General features: G+C 35.2%; 1 protein-coding gene and 1 long non-coding RNA gene across 3 annotated transcripts in view; one reads left to right on the top strand and one right to left on the bottom strand.

The window, feature by feature from the left end:
- The window catches only part of ADAM9 (ADAM metallopeptidase domain 9), a 145563-nt gene that overhangs the window by 4946 nt on the left and 125703 nt on the right, over positions 1-14914 (bottom strand). The window contains exons 17-20 of one of the 2 annotated variants that reach the window (XM_047857113.1): positions 13201-13281; positions 12804-12909; positions 4775-4916; positions 2942-3029 (exon numbers count right to left, since the gene is read on the bottom strand). In XM_047857113.1, the coding sequence (XP_047713069.1) occupies positions 2942-3029; positions 4775-4916; positions 12804-12909; positions 13201-13281 (417 nt within the window). Of the gene's footprint in view, positions 1-2941; positions 3030-4774; positions 4917-12803; positions 12910-13200; positions 13282-14914 lie in introns of those variants that run through there. The other variant, XR_007151755.1, reaches the window with a different exon arrangement.
- On the top strand, positions 5483-14880 carry LOC125164415 (uncharacterized). The gene is made up of 3 exons (XR_007151757.1): positions 5483-5493; positions 6051-6055; positions 14458-14880. It is a non-coding gene; the product is annotated as an uncharacterized LOC125164415 (long non-coding RNA).

Below are 14914 nucleotides of genomic sequence, written 5' to 3' on the forward strand. Positions count from 1 at the left end.
CAAGGAAAATATACACACTCTCTGTAGGAACTCTATAATTCAGGACTGAAATAAAATTTCATGTAAAATTCTCCCATATAAAATTCCAGAGAATATGAGTTTACAATCAGTATCACAAAGCACACTAACAAATAAGCCACTGTAAGAATCAGTAGAAATAACAAACCAAGACTGCACACATTAAAATGATCAGATAAAGCACAAAAAGTAGGTATTTTTATATGTTTAAAGAAATGAATGCTTTTAAAAAAAATGAAGCTACAAGAAACTATCACAAATAACTGGCAGATTTGAATCTAACTTATGTAACAATGTATCTAAACACAAGCAAAAGAGAAAAATGACATGGGGCAAGAGGGAAACTAAATCAGCCCCAAAAAATAGAAGAGGATTTGTGGTGTGGGAAGAAAACAGAAAAAAAAAAAAAAAAAAAAACCAGGAAAATTAAAGATCATAAAGTAATATGGTAGAAAAACTACATTAATAATTGCAATTAACATAAAGTCTCCAGTTAAAAGACAAATATTTTGGGGGCGCCTGGGTGGCTTAGTTGATTAAGCGTCTGACTTCGGCTCAGGTCATGATCTCACGATTCGTGGGTTCAAGCCCCACGTTGGGCTCTGGGCTGATGGCTCAGAACCTGGAGCCTGCTTCCAATTCTGTGTCTCCCTCTCTCTCTGCCCCTCCCCCATTCATGCTCTGTCTCTCTCTGTCTCAAAAATAAATAAAGGTTAAAAAAAAAACTAAATAAACATTAAAAAAAATTTTTAAGACAAATATTTTTTTAAAAATTTTTAATAAAATATTGTGTTTATAAGAGACAACATTAGGACAAAAAAAATTACATGTAACAGATATAAGGTAATATGAAACAAAAATAAAAAGCTGATATTGCTGTATTCATATTTCAAAAATGGGTTTGAGAAGAGAGATGATCTTTCCCAATTTCATAAATAAGGACTCTGACTACCAACAGCTGAAAACCTTTAAAAACAGCTATCAGGAACTGCTTTAAGTACTTCTCACAATCAACATGAAAGATGTCACTGGAAGAACATGGAGAAATATTTAAATATGCCAAGGAGGGGCGGCTGGGTGGCTCAGTTGGTTAAGCATCCGACTTCAGCTCAGGTCATGATCTTGTGGTTCGTGGGTTCAAGCCCCACATTGGGATCTGTGCTGACAGCTTAGAACCTGGAGCCTGTTTCAGATTCTGCCTCCTCCTCTCTCTCTGCCTCCTCCCTGCTCCCTCTCTCTCAAAAAATAAATAAACATCAAAAAAAAAAAAAAAAGGTTTTTTTTAATATGCCAAGGAAACTGAAAGCTTTCCCACCAAGATCAGGAATATAAGGATGCTTGCTTTTACCACTGCTATGCAACATAGTACTGGAAGATCTAGCCAGAGCAACTGGACAAGAAAATTACGGAAATAAAAGACATCCAAGTCAGAAAGAAGTAAAACTACCTCTATTCACAAATAACATGATCCTATGTAACAGAAAATCCCAAAGGGTCCACAAGAAAGCTACTAAAGCTAATAAATGAATTCAGCAGAGATACAGGAAGTAACATGAACATGCAAAATCAGCAATGAAAAATCCAAAAAGGAAATTAAGAAAGCAGTTCCACTTACAATAGCATCCAAAAGATAAAACACCTAATAATAAACTTAACCAAGAAGGTTGAAGACTTGCATACTGAAAATTACAAAACACTGCTGAAAGTAATTAAAGTAGACCTAAATAAATGCAAAGACAACTGGTGTTCATGGGTTCAAAGTCTCAACACTGTCATGATATGTCAATACAACCCAAAGTGATTTACAGATCCAACACAACACCTATCAAAATTCTGCCTTTTTTGCAGAAATGGAAAATTACATTCCCAAATCATATGGAATCAAAGGGGCCTTAAATAACAAAAAATCGTGAAAAAGAAGAAAAAAGTTGCTGGACTCACAATTTGCAATTTCAAAACTCATAGCTCTACAATAATTAAATCATGTAGAACTGCCATAATGATGGAAATACGGTCCAAATGAATAGAACTGAGAGTATAGAAAGAAACCTATACATCTATGGCCAACTGCTTTTCCACAAGGTGCTAAATCCACTCAATGAAGAAAGAATAGTCTCTTCAACAAATAGGGCCAAGACAAATAGATTTATACATGCAAAAGAATGACATTGAACCCTACTTCATATCATATACAAAAATTACTCAAAATGGATCAAAGACCTAATAATAAGAACTAATATCATAAGCCTCTTAAAACATACAAGTAAATATTCATGACCTTGGATTTGACAATAGATTGTTAGATATGACATCAAAACACGAGCAATAAAGGGAAAAAAAGATAAAATGCACTTCATAAAAATTAAAATCTTTTGTGCACCAAAGGATGTTATCAACAAAGTGAGAAGACAGAATGGAAGAAAATATCTGCAAATCATATATCTGGTAAAGTGTTAACATCAAGAAGTTCAAAACATTTGAAGTAATATCATATATTTTTTAGGGATATATGCATATGAAAAAAAAGGATATTATCCTAGTATTCCCTAAAACACTCAGAGGAACAGTGTTTACTTTTCCATTACTGAGACAACTAGGCCTATTGCAAAAGCTCAGCACTAGGTCTTGGCCACATGCCCTAGGGAAGGCAGGCATTAAAAACAGAAAGATAGCAGACACAGAAAAACACAGTGACAGTATAGATCCCATGTCATTTCCCAATCTTGATTTCAGGACAAAGCATTCCTAATGTCTACATATCTTCTCCCGACTTCTCTGAGCCAGGGACCCTACCCAGAGACCACACTCTTAAATTATAAAGAAATCATCAATGCTTATTTCTATATCCATGTAACAATAATTTTTTTTTCATTTTTAGCAACGTGATACCATAATAAATTTTTTTTGTTTGTCTGAAACTTACAGCTTCTCTGGGAGGAGTCACTGAAGAAACAGGTCGAGGAACACTTGCTGGCTGTCTAGAAGCTTTCGCTTGATTTTTGCCATCTGATCTGAAAGAGACAATTACTTTTCAGCCAAGGTAAGATTAGAACATTTCTACATGATATGTAGAAAATGACATTGCATTTTTTCAAATATAGAATAATGATGTCTGCAGTGGTGGTAATGATGATCATGATGATAGTTAAAACATTTATGGCACTTTTAACCGCTTTCACGTATTTTCAATCCTTACAGCACTGGAAAGTTTTGTTAACTCCACTTTACAATTAAATAAACTAAAATTCTAAGAAACTATAAAATTTGGCCAACTAGGCCAGTGTTTTCCAAACTTTTCTCTTCAAGCGTTCCTAAAATCAAAAAGCAAATGCATATTCTTAGGCTGAATACACAAAATGTTAAGTAGTCACTCTAAAAATTAGGAAGTCCAAGAGGAGCAAACAAGCTGCTTGGAAAGATACCAATTAAATTTTAGACATGCTGAGGTAACAGCAAGTCAGCTCAATAGAGATGCATAGGAGAGAGCTATGATTATGGAACTCAAATTTCAGAGATGCAGACTGGAGAATTATCTATGGATTGGTCAGTTTGAGTGTGACAGGAAGTAAGAGAAAGAAAGAACAGGAGATAAATCTGTTTTAGAATACGTTAAAAATTAAAACTCACATCAGAGTACTCTATCAAAATATATTAAATAAGAAATCATTATCATGATAAACTATTTTTATTATAATAAAAACTCATTTTTAAATAATTACATTATGCTAACAATGGACTATGGATTTTGTTAATAATCTCCCATTTAATCCTCATATCAACCCTAAGAGACAGGTAATATTATCCCTATTTCAGAGGAAATAAACCAAAGTTCAGAGAGCTTTATTTATTATTCCAGTTCACAATTCTAGCATATGACAAGCTAGATCTTAGATCTGATTACAAGGCCAGTATGCTATATGTTATATTCGAACATGCTAGTATGTTCTATTCGAAAGCCAACATGTTAGAAGTGATAGTTGAGAGACAGTCGTGCAGGAGTCCAACACATAGACCAGAAATGTCAGGTGTCTGAATTATAATAGCCCTTCCTTCCATCAAAACTAATTTCTTAAAAACTTATGATTCACAAAATAGGAGTGCATGGTGATTCAGCCGGTTAAGCAACCGACTTTGGTTCACGTCATGATCTCACTGTTTGTGAGTTCAAGCCCTGCGTCGGGCTCTGTACCGACAGCTCAGAGCCTGGAGCCTGCTTCAGATTCTATGTCTCCCTCTCTCTCTGCCCCTACCCCACTTATGCTCTCTCTCTCTCTCTCTCTCTCTCTCTCTCTTTCTCTCAAAAATAAACATTTAAAAAAATTATAATTCACAAAGTATGTTTTCAGTATTAAATATTCTTCCTTTATGAGAACTGATACTTGAAATATACATGGAAAAAAATTTTTGACATTTACATTTTTTATCTTTCACCCATATTTTAACATCTAATTAAGAAGCTCAAGTCAGAAGCTATAGCTCCAAATTATACTTACCCGACTATCAGAAATCAATGTCAAACAAATGAAGCCTAAGGGCCATTTTCAGTAGCATACAGGCTGGTCATTATAATCTTTTCCCTCACCATTATAAGAGGTGGCTGAATCACCACTATCCTTTAACCTCTGCTAATTATGTCAAAAAAATAGAAAGAACCCTTAGAACTCTATTTTTAAACCAACCTCTATGATATGACTGTCATCATTAATAATTATTTTAAATTCTTTATTATGAATTTAAAAGAAAAAAATTTAAGTACTCATATGTTTGTGATCTCTTCTTTCTGAAGTAGCTTTTCCATAGTTGATCTCTTTTGATGAAGACAAAAGCAGCAAACACAATAAGGGGAACAATTACAAAGAAGAATACCAGAAGTCCATCTCTTAATGCAGTACTCTTTTCTAGAGAAAAGAATTTTATATTAATGGTCATTAAATTAGAAGTTAACACATATTAACTAAAACATACTAGGTGATTATAAATGTTTTACATTAATTTTCACATTGTTCAAAAGTCAAACTGACGGAAACAATTCAGTGAGAAGTCTTGCTTATACCTCTTCCCTAACTACTTCATCTTTGCCTTTCCATTAGATAACCACTTTCATTAGTTTCTTACAGTATTCCTTCATGCAAACATAAGCAAAAATAAAGTATGCTTTTATTGCCAACCCTTTCTTACACAAAAGGTAGCATATCATAAACACTATAGAGCACATCATTTTTTTTTTTGCTTCTCTGTACATCTTCCCAAACCATACAGAGGACCACCTCATTTTCTATACAGCTATACAAAACTCCATTACAAGGATGTCCTACAGTTTATCTAGCCAGTGCCCTACCGATACTTTTATTTTTCCTACCTTTTGCTATTCTAAAAAAAATGCTATAATAAATAACCTTGTACATATATCATATCATATTGATACAGCCATATGTATAGAATAATTTTGCAGAAGTAGAATTGCTGTATCAGAGAGTAAAGGCATTCATCATTTTTTAAGTCACTGTTAAACTGTCCGCCACAGCGGTGGTTACAATTTAGCATGCCAGCCAGCAATATATAAGAATTCCTCACTGTATCACCCATAGAGTCAACCTTCTGCATTTCTGCCAACCTGTTAGGTGAAAAATTGTATCTTATATAATTTTAATTTACATTTTTTTTATATTATGAGGAAGACAACTGTTCATGTGTAAGGAAATACTGTATTTCTTTTTCTATCCAATCTATTTTTCTATTGGACTATTGGTTTTTTTCTTCTCAGTTTCTAAAGGTTCTTTATACATTAGGAAACTAGCTTTGTCTGTGATATGAGTTGGAAATATTTTTCCTATTTTATCATTTGTCTTAGGATCCAATGCTTTTCTCTATGCATACATTTATTGTTTTTAGGTATTTAATTTTATCAACATTATTTTTTATGGTTTCTAGGTTGTAAGTCTTATTATAAATTTTAAAAATTCATCAATTCATATTAATTTGATATATTCCATGTTCTTTAGGAAAAGAAAAAATATACTAAATATAAACAGCAGTGGTAAACTATAAAGTTGTCTATAAAATATTAAGTTTATAAAAGTACCAAAACTTTCTGTTAAAGCTTGTATGAAACTACATGAAATAGAATTCAACCCAATTAAAAATAAGAATATAAAAAATTAAAGTCAGTTTGATGTCTCATTTCATACTTACTAATGAGTAGACAGAATTTAAATTAAAGCAACCAACACTGACAAGGTTATATTGACACTGATACCTTCATACTATCAGCGACATTAACATAAATTCATTTGGAATTGTGGTCAAGAACCATAAAAAGGATTATACCTTCAACCTAATAAGCTCATTACTGGCAATTTATCCTTCAACTGGAAAAAATGCATAAGTATTAGTATGTTCTCAGTGCATATCAAAAACTTAGAAACCTAATGTCAAATAACTAGAAAACAGCTAAGTCAAGTTATAGCACACCCACTCAATGGAATGATAAAGAGCCACTGAAGTCCATACATAGTTCCAACTTTCCACGTCTAGTCAAGATGGAATAACAGGGACCAGATTTATCCTGTGAGCTAAAATAACCAGAAAACCAGGCAAAATACATTAAGCAACAGTTTTCAAGACATTGGGCACATCAGGTAACAAAGAAAAGTAATCCCTGAGAGAAAACAAATAAGGTGAGCTTTGCTGCTCAGGGAAAGCTAACAGATCATAATGACAGTGAGGGAAGCTCAGTGGTCTCCTTGAATTGAGGAGATGGAGCTGGTTGTCTGAGGAGGCCAAGGCAGCTAGAGTTCATGGAGCAAAGTACTGGACAGGAGAGCTACACAGACAGAACTTAAAAGATCTGCAAAGGGCCCCTCTCAAATATTTAGTTGAGTACTGATCAATATATGCATGTAAAGAAAACACCTGAAGCCAGAGAAAGAATCCTCTAAAAGGATCAGTGGGAACAAACCACACAGGTCACATAGAATGAGGAAGAGTGCTTCTTCCTACCATTCACAGTAGAAAACTTCATCATCAATGTGGCACTGAGTGGAATAAACAGAAGGCTTTTTGCCTCAGTAATGGGACAAAATTAGCCCTAGACCAATTGCTGTTCAAGTCCTGCTTAATAGAGCTTAAAAGCAAGACCCAGAAGGATCAAACTATGTCCAAGTAACATCAGCACTGAAGAACAAAGTTCATCAATAGAAATCCCAAAATACCTAGTATCCAACAAGGCAAAATTCACAGTTACTGGCATCCAGTTAAAAAAAAAAAAAATTACTGGGCATGCAAAGAAGAAACATATGACTCAAAATGAGGAGAAAAATCAAGAAAATGATACAGATGATAGGATTAGTAGACAAAAACACTGTAAGTTATTATAATTGTATTATAACTATATGTTCAAGAAGCTAAAGATTGAACATGCTACGTAGAGATATGAAAGTAATGAAAAAAAACTAGAACTTATAGAAATAAAAACTACAATGTCTATGATAAAAACACACTGGATGTAATTAATGGCAGATCAAACATCAGAGAATAAGAGTGAATTTGAAGAATAACAATAGACTATTTGAAATTAAATACAGAGAATAAGGAATTTAAAAAAAAATCAAGGCAAAACAGTGAAATGTTAAAGAACTCCAAGTAGCCAAATATATATGCAACTGGAGTCCTGAAGAACGGGAAGAAGAAAGACAGAAAAAAATATCTGAAGAAATAATGACTACAATCTTTCCAAATTTGAAGAAAACTATAAAAGCACAAATCCAAAAATTCCAACAAATCCCAAACACACCAAGGCACATGATAAGCAAACACTAAAAACCAGAGATAAAGAGAAAATCTTACAAGCAACCAGACAGTGAAAAAGACACCTAAAAAAACAAAAGACCAAAAAAGAAAAGATGATGGCCAATTTCTCAGGAAAAGCAATGCCAAAAGACAATGGAGAAACATCTTTGAAGAAGTAGAAGAGGGAGGGAAAAACTGCCACCCTTTCATAATATAAAGTTAATAAATGTAAGTTAATAATAACTTTACCCAGTTATTACTCAAGAAAGAAAGCAAAATAAAAACGTTTTAAGATACACAAATGCTAAAAGTATTTGTCACTGGTAGAGCTGCATTACAAGAAATGTGAAAAGAAGTCCTTCAAGCAAAAATTGAATGATACCAGATGGAAATACAATTTTCAGAAATGAAGACCACCAGAAATGGTAATTATGTGGGTAAATATAAAGACCTTTTCTATCATTTAAGCCTCCTTAAAAGATAACCGTTTAAAGCAGAAATAATAACAATGTATGGTAGGTTTTATAACATATACAAAATATGACGGCAATAGCACAAAAGCCAGGAGGAGAGAAAGGGAAGCAACGGAGTGAAGTGGAAAGTATCACATGAAGCGGGACTGTGATAGAAAAATAGCAATATGATAGATTTAAACCCAAACATCAATAATAAAATTAAATGTAAGTGGTCAATGAGGCGCCTGGGTGGCTCATTCGGTAAAGCGTCCAACTTCAGCTCAGGTCATGATCTCATGGTCTGTGGGTTTGAGCCCCGTGTTAGGGCTCTGTGCTAAGCTGCTCGGAGCCTGGAGCCTGCTTCAAATTCTGTGTCTCCCTCTCTCTCTGCCCCTCCCCCGCTCACACTGTCTCTCTCTCTCTCTCTCTCTCTCTCTCTCTCTCTCTCTCAAAAATAAATAGCATTAAAAAAATCTTTTTAATTAAAAAAAATAATAAATGTAAGTGGTCAAAAGAACTCAATTGAAATGCAAAGATTGGCAGACTGACAAAAAAAAGCAAAACCAAACTATATCCTGCCTACTAGAAACCCACTTTAAATACAAAGACACAAGTAGATTGAAAATAGAATGAGAAAGGATTTCCCATGCTGATTAATCAAAAGAAATCTGGAATAGCTATATTAATTTCTAATTGCAAAGCACTGAATATTAACAGGTATAAGGAGAGCTACTTCATAATGATAAAGGGATCAGTTTGTCAACAGAACAGAGCTTCACATTACATGGAACAAAAACTGACAGAACTTCCATGACAAACAGGCAGATTCACAGTTATAATAATACCAGAGATTTCAATATTCTTCTCTCAAAATTGACAGAACAGGTATATAGAAATCGGTAAGGAGATACAAAACTTAAACATCTGTCATCTAACATGAACTAATTATTTATAAAACACTCTAACCAATGATAGCAGAATACACATTCTTTTCAAGTGTACATAAACTAATTATTAAGATAAACCACAATCTGGAACATAAAACAAGTTTTGGAAAATATACAAGTATTTGAGTCATATAAACTATGTTCCTGACTACGGTGTAATAAATGGAAAATCAGTAACACTAAGGTATCTAAAAATCCCTCAGATACTTCAAAGCAAAGCATTTTTTAATAACTCATGAGTCAAAGAAAAAAATAAAAATACATTGGAAGTTAGGTTGAGATGAATTAAAACAAGGGCACAACATATCAAAATTAGTGGGATACAAAAAAAAAAAAAAACAAAAAAAACCCCACCAGTTCTTAGAGGAAAACTGATAGCACTACAACACCTGTATTAGAAAAGAAAAAAGGTTTTGGAGTGCCTGGGTGGCTCAGTTGGTTAAGCGTCCAACTTTGGCTCAAGTCAGGACCTCAGGGTTTGTGAGTTAGAGCCCCGCATCAGGCTCTCTCTGCTGTCAGTGCAAAGTCCTCTTCAGATCCTCTGTCTCCCTCTCTCTGCCCCTCCCCCGCTCTCTCACAGGAGCACTGTCTCTATGTCTCTCTCAAAAATAAATGAACATTAAAAAAAAAAAAAAGCAAAGCAAAAAGGTCTCAAATCAATTACCTCATCTTTTACCTTAAGAAACTAGAAAAAGAACCACAAATGAAACCCAAAGTAAGCAGACCAAGAGAAAATATTTACAAAGGATATATGTCAGAAAGGACTTGTATCCAGAATAAGGAACTCAAGAAGACAACCTAACTAAAAACCGGACAAAAAGATTTGAACAGACACTTCACCAAAGAAGATATGTGGATGGCAAATAAGTGAACAAAAAACTGTTAATCATTAGTAATCAGAGAAATTCTATTACACTAGAAGGCTAAAATTAGCCATCTGCTAGAAGGGCTAAAATTAAAAAGACTGACCACACCAAGTGTTGGAGAGGATGTGGAGAAATTAGAGCCCTCCCATGCAGCTGGGGAGAATATAAAGTGGTACAACCACTTGGGGAAACAGTTTGGCAATTCCTTAAAATGCTAAACATAAGCACACTCTATGAACAACCATTCTACTTTGTAATTACCCAACAGAAAGCAAGCATATATTCTCACTAGGAAGATACTGGTGAACAAGGAGCTCATTCATAGTCTATCAGGGAAAAAAAAAAAATTAGTCAGTAACTAATTACTATAGAATGTGATAGTGCTTACAATAAAAGGAGAACAAATAAAGAAAGCACATTTATTCAGATTTACACAGTCAGGGGAAACTTTCTAGAGAAAGTAAGGTATAAACTGAAGTCTGAGTAGCAATTAGCCAAGTTTCTACAATGTGACTATAATACTGTATGAAGACCAGAGGTAAAAGAGTAGCCTGTTAAAGGAAACAAAAGCAATTACAATGTCTTTTTTTTTCCTTTTAGAGAGAGAGAGAACACATGCGAGACTGGGGGAGAGGGGCAGAGGAAAGGAGAGAGAGAATCTTTTTTTAAATATTTACTTATTTTGAGAGGATCAGGAGGGCTGGAGAGAGAGAGAGAAAGAAAGAAAATCTCAAGCAGGCTCTGAGTTGTCAGCACAGAGCCCAATGCAGGGCTCAATCCTACAACCCTGGAATCATGACCTGAGCCAAAATTAAGAGTCAGACACTCAACCACTCAACCCTCAATCAACTGAGCCACCCAGCCGCCACAAGAAGTTTACCATGTCTTAAGCAGAGTGAAAGGAGGGAAGAAAGTTAAGCTAGAGGCAAATCATGCAAAGCATTTAAGCCAGGTTAAGGATTTCTGGACCTCATTCTAATAGCAATGTAGAAGCACTGAATTTATTTAAGTTTATTTATTTATTTTGAGAGAGAGAAAGACACAAGCAGGGGAGGGTCAGAGAGAGAGGGAGAGAGAATCCCAAGCAGGCCCTGCACTGTCAGCACAGAGCCCACGTGAGGCTCAAACTCAACCTGAGCCAAAACCAAGAGTCGGATGCATAACCAACTGAGCCGCTCAGGCACTCCAAGAAGCACTGAATTTAAAGCACGACACAGACATAATCAAAACTAATTCTTGACGAAAAACACCAAAATTCTGTAATGTAATGGGATATTTCAGTTATCAAAAAGTATGGCAGGGTGCCTGGGTGGCTCAGTAGGTTGAGCATCCAACTCTTGATTTTGGCTCAGGTCATGATCCCAGGGCGTGGGATCGAGCCCCACATCAGGCTCCACACTGAGCATGGAGCCTGCTTAGGATTTTCTCTCTCTCTCTCTCTTTCTCTCTCTATCTAGATCTCTCTCTCTCTCAAAAAAAAAAATAATAATAAATTACATTAAAAAAAGAATACAGGGGCGCCTGGGTGGCTCAGTCGGTTAAGCATCCGACTTCAGCTCAGGTCACGATCTCGCGGTCCATGAGTTCGAGCCCCGTGTTGGGCTCTGGGCTGATGGCTCGGAGCCTGGAGCCTGCTTCAGATTCTGTGTCTCCCTCTCTCTCTGCCCCTCCCTCGTTCATGCTCTGTCTCTGTCTCAAAAATAAATAAACGTTAAAAAATTAAAAAAAAAAAAAAAAGAATACAATCTTGCCATTTGCAATGACGTGGATGGAGCTAGAATGTATTATGCTAAGCGAAATGGAGAAAGACAAATACCATATGATTCCACTCATTTGTGGAGTTTAACCAACAAAACAGATGAACTTATGGGAAGGAAAAAAAAGAGACAGAGAGACAAACCATAAGAGACTTTTAAGGTGGGTGGGGAATGGGTTAAATGGGTGATGAGTATTAAGGAGGGCACTTGTTTTTGTTTTCTTTTGTGTTTAGAGAAAAAGAGAGGGCACAAGTGGGGGAGAGGGGCAGAGGGAGAGAGAGAAGAGAATCCAAAGTAGGTTCCACACTCAACACAGAGCCCAACACAGGGCTTGATCCCACAACCCTGGGATCATGATTTGGGCCTAAATCAAGAGTCAGATAGTCAACTGACTAAGCCACCCAGGTCCCCAAAGGAGGGCACTTGTTATGATGAGCACTGGGTGTTATATGTAAGTGATGAATCACTAAATCCTACTCCTAAAACCAATATTACACTGTATGCTAACTACCTAGAATTTAAATAAAAATTGGAAGGGAAAAAAAAGAGTACACTTACCGTGATAGACACTGAGTGATGGACAGAATTGTTAAATCATTATATTGTACAGCTGACACTAATATAACATTGTATGTTATACTTGAATTTTAAAAAATAAATATAAATTATAAAATAAACAGCTGAAAAATAAAATAAAATAAAATTCTGTAAAGTAGTATGAAACATGGATTACAGGGAGCAAGATGGGGAAGAGGGAGTCTAGTTAAGAGGCTATCCTGTAAGTCCAGACAAGAAATTGAAGGTAATGAATAGGGATTTAAAAAAAAATGGAAACATTCATGAGAAATTTAGGAGGCAGAATCAACATATTTAATGTATAACCAATGTGGGAAATAAGGGAAAGGTACAAGGATGCCCACTTTCTGACATGGGCTACTGGACAATCACACTAATTTTCTTCTATATACTTGCCATTGTATGTAGGTCCACTGTCCACACTTCCTCCATATCCTTTAGTCTCACAATTTGGGGGAGCCCAGCCATTATCACAGTGACAATTCTTATTGCTGTTACATACCTTCAAAACAATAAAAAAAAAAAAAACCACTTTGGTTAATTGTGAATATTGTGAATTGGTTAACTGTGAATATCTACATCATAAACTCAAGAATGGAAACCAAGAAAAAGGATGAAATTCATGCAAATCCACAGGCACTCACTCTTTTTAAGAATGAAAAATTTGTCAGGTATCTAAATTCCCCAATATCTAAAAACCTAAAAATCTTGGGAAGTCTCACCTAACCCTCACTGAGAAGTCTCATGATTCAGCACTAGTTTCATGAACAAACCAGAAGAGAGTGTTACCTACCCCATGTCCATGACACTTTTTCTGAATATCACAGTCATAATTCAAAACAGAAGCATTTACACACTGGAAGTTTCTACAGATCTGGACAAAAAAAAAAAAAAAAGAAGAAGAAGAAGAAGAAGTAATGAGTAATGAGTAAGGAAAAACAGAACACATTAATCAAGTGCCCAGAAAAGAAGAGCTAGGCACACACTATTTCACGGTGACTTTTTTAAACTTTCAAGGAATAGCTAACTTTCATATTATATATTTGAAAATGTAAAAAAGTAAGTGAAATTAACATAGAATTAACAATCAGAAAAGAGAAGGATGACACAAAGGCCAAAAACAACAATAAAATTATAATCCATCCTTCCATACAAATATAAATGCGAAAAGCCCAAATAAAATATTCACAAATGGACTTTTCCAAATCAAAAGTAACCAGATAGAGTTGATACCACTCTTATAAAAAAGGCTCAATGATAGGAAATCTATTACCATAAAACTTCAGATAAACTGTCATTAGTACAAGATATCAAAACAGTATTTCACAAAGTTTAAAACACAATTAAATTTTTAAAATTCTTCGAAAACAAGAATAAAAGTATACTTTGTTGATAAGACAAAACCTATCTACCAATATCATGATTAATGATGAATTAATAGAGGCATTTCTATTAAAATCACTATTGAAAATAAATCATTATTATCTTATATAGTTCTAGAAATTCTACTTCACGCAATGAGATATGAAACAGAAATGAGTCCTAAATACTGAAAGAGATATAAAAAGTATTATTATATACAAAAAACATTACAGACTCAAAGGAATCAGCTAAAAACTTACTAGAAATTTTCTCGGTTTCCAGAAAAAAATTTTAATTTATTTTAATTAATTTATTTTTTTTTTAAAAGAGACGTGTTTATTCAGCATCACGATCAGACTATTACATTTAGCAATCAACAGCATGGGTGCAAAAAAAAAAAAAAAGTCTACATTAAAACCCTTTGTTGGAATGCTTTACACTTTCCACAAAACAGAAACTAAAATAACCTGTTATGCAATTAGTCACAAATACAGTCGAGTTTTTTGCCCATACACTTGAGTATTGTCTAAAACATGTCTTCTTGTAGCAGCTAGGCCCAGCAACCACTGTGCTTGGCTGAGTTCACAAATCTGTTGTAACCTGTAGCTTCCCTGTCACTTCTCTGGCTCTCCCCTCCTGCTAAGCTTTGTTTCCTGGCAGTAATTAAAATCTTCTGCCACTGCTATAGCTACTGCTGCTGCTGGAACCGCCATAGCCACTTTGGTTTCATGGTTTGGCAAAGTATTGGCCTTCACCACCATAGGGACCAGAGATTCTGCCTCCAAAATTTCCTCCTTTCATGGGTCCAAAATTTGAAGATTGATTGTGGTAACTGCCAAAATCATCATAGCTTCCACCACCTCCAAAGTTGCTTCCATCATTACCAAATCCGTTATAGCCATCCCCACTGCCACCATGTCCACCACACCTCAACTGCCACCAAAGCCACCTCGCCCAATTAAGTTTCCTCCATGGCCAAAGTTGTCATTCCCACCAAAACCACCGCCACGACCACCACCGAAGTTCCCAGGACCACTTCGACCTCTTTGGCTGGAGGAAGCACTAGCCATCTCTTGCTTAGATAAAGCTTTCCTTACTTCACAGTTGCGGCCATTCACAGTACAGCATTTTTGAAGGACAATCTT

The sequence above is a fragment of the Prionailurus viverrinus genome, chromosome B1 (assembly GCF_022837055.1).
Source record: "Prionailurus viverrinus isolate Anna chromosome B1, UM_Priviv_1.0, whole genome shotgun sequence".
Lineage (NCBI taxonomy): Eukaryota > Metazoa > Chordata > Mammalia > Carnivora > Felidae > Prionailurus > Prionailurus viverrinus.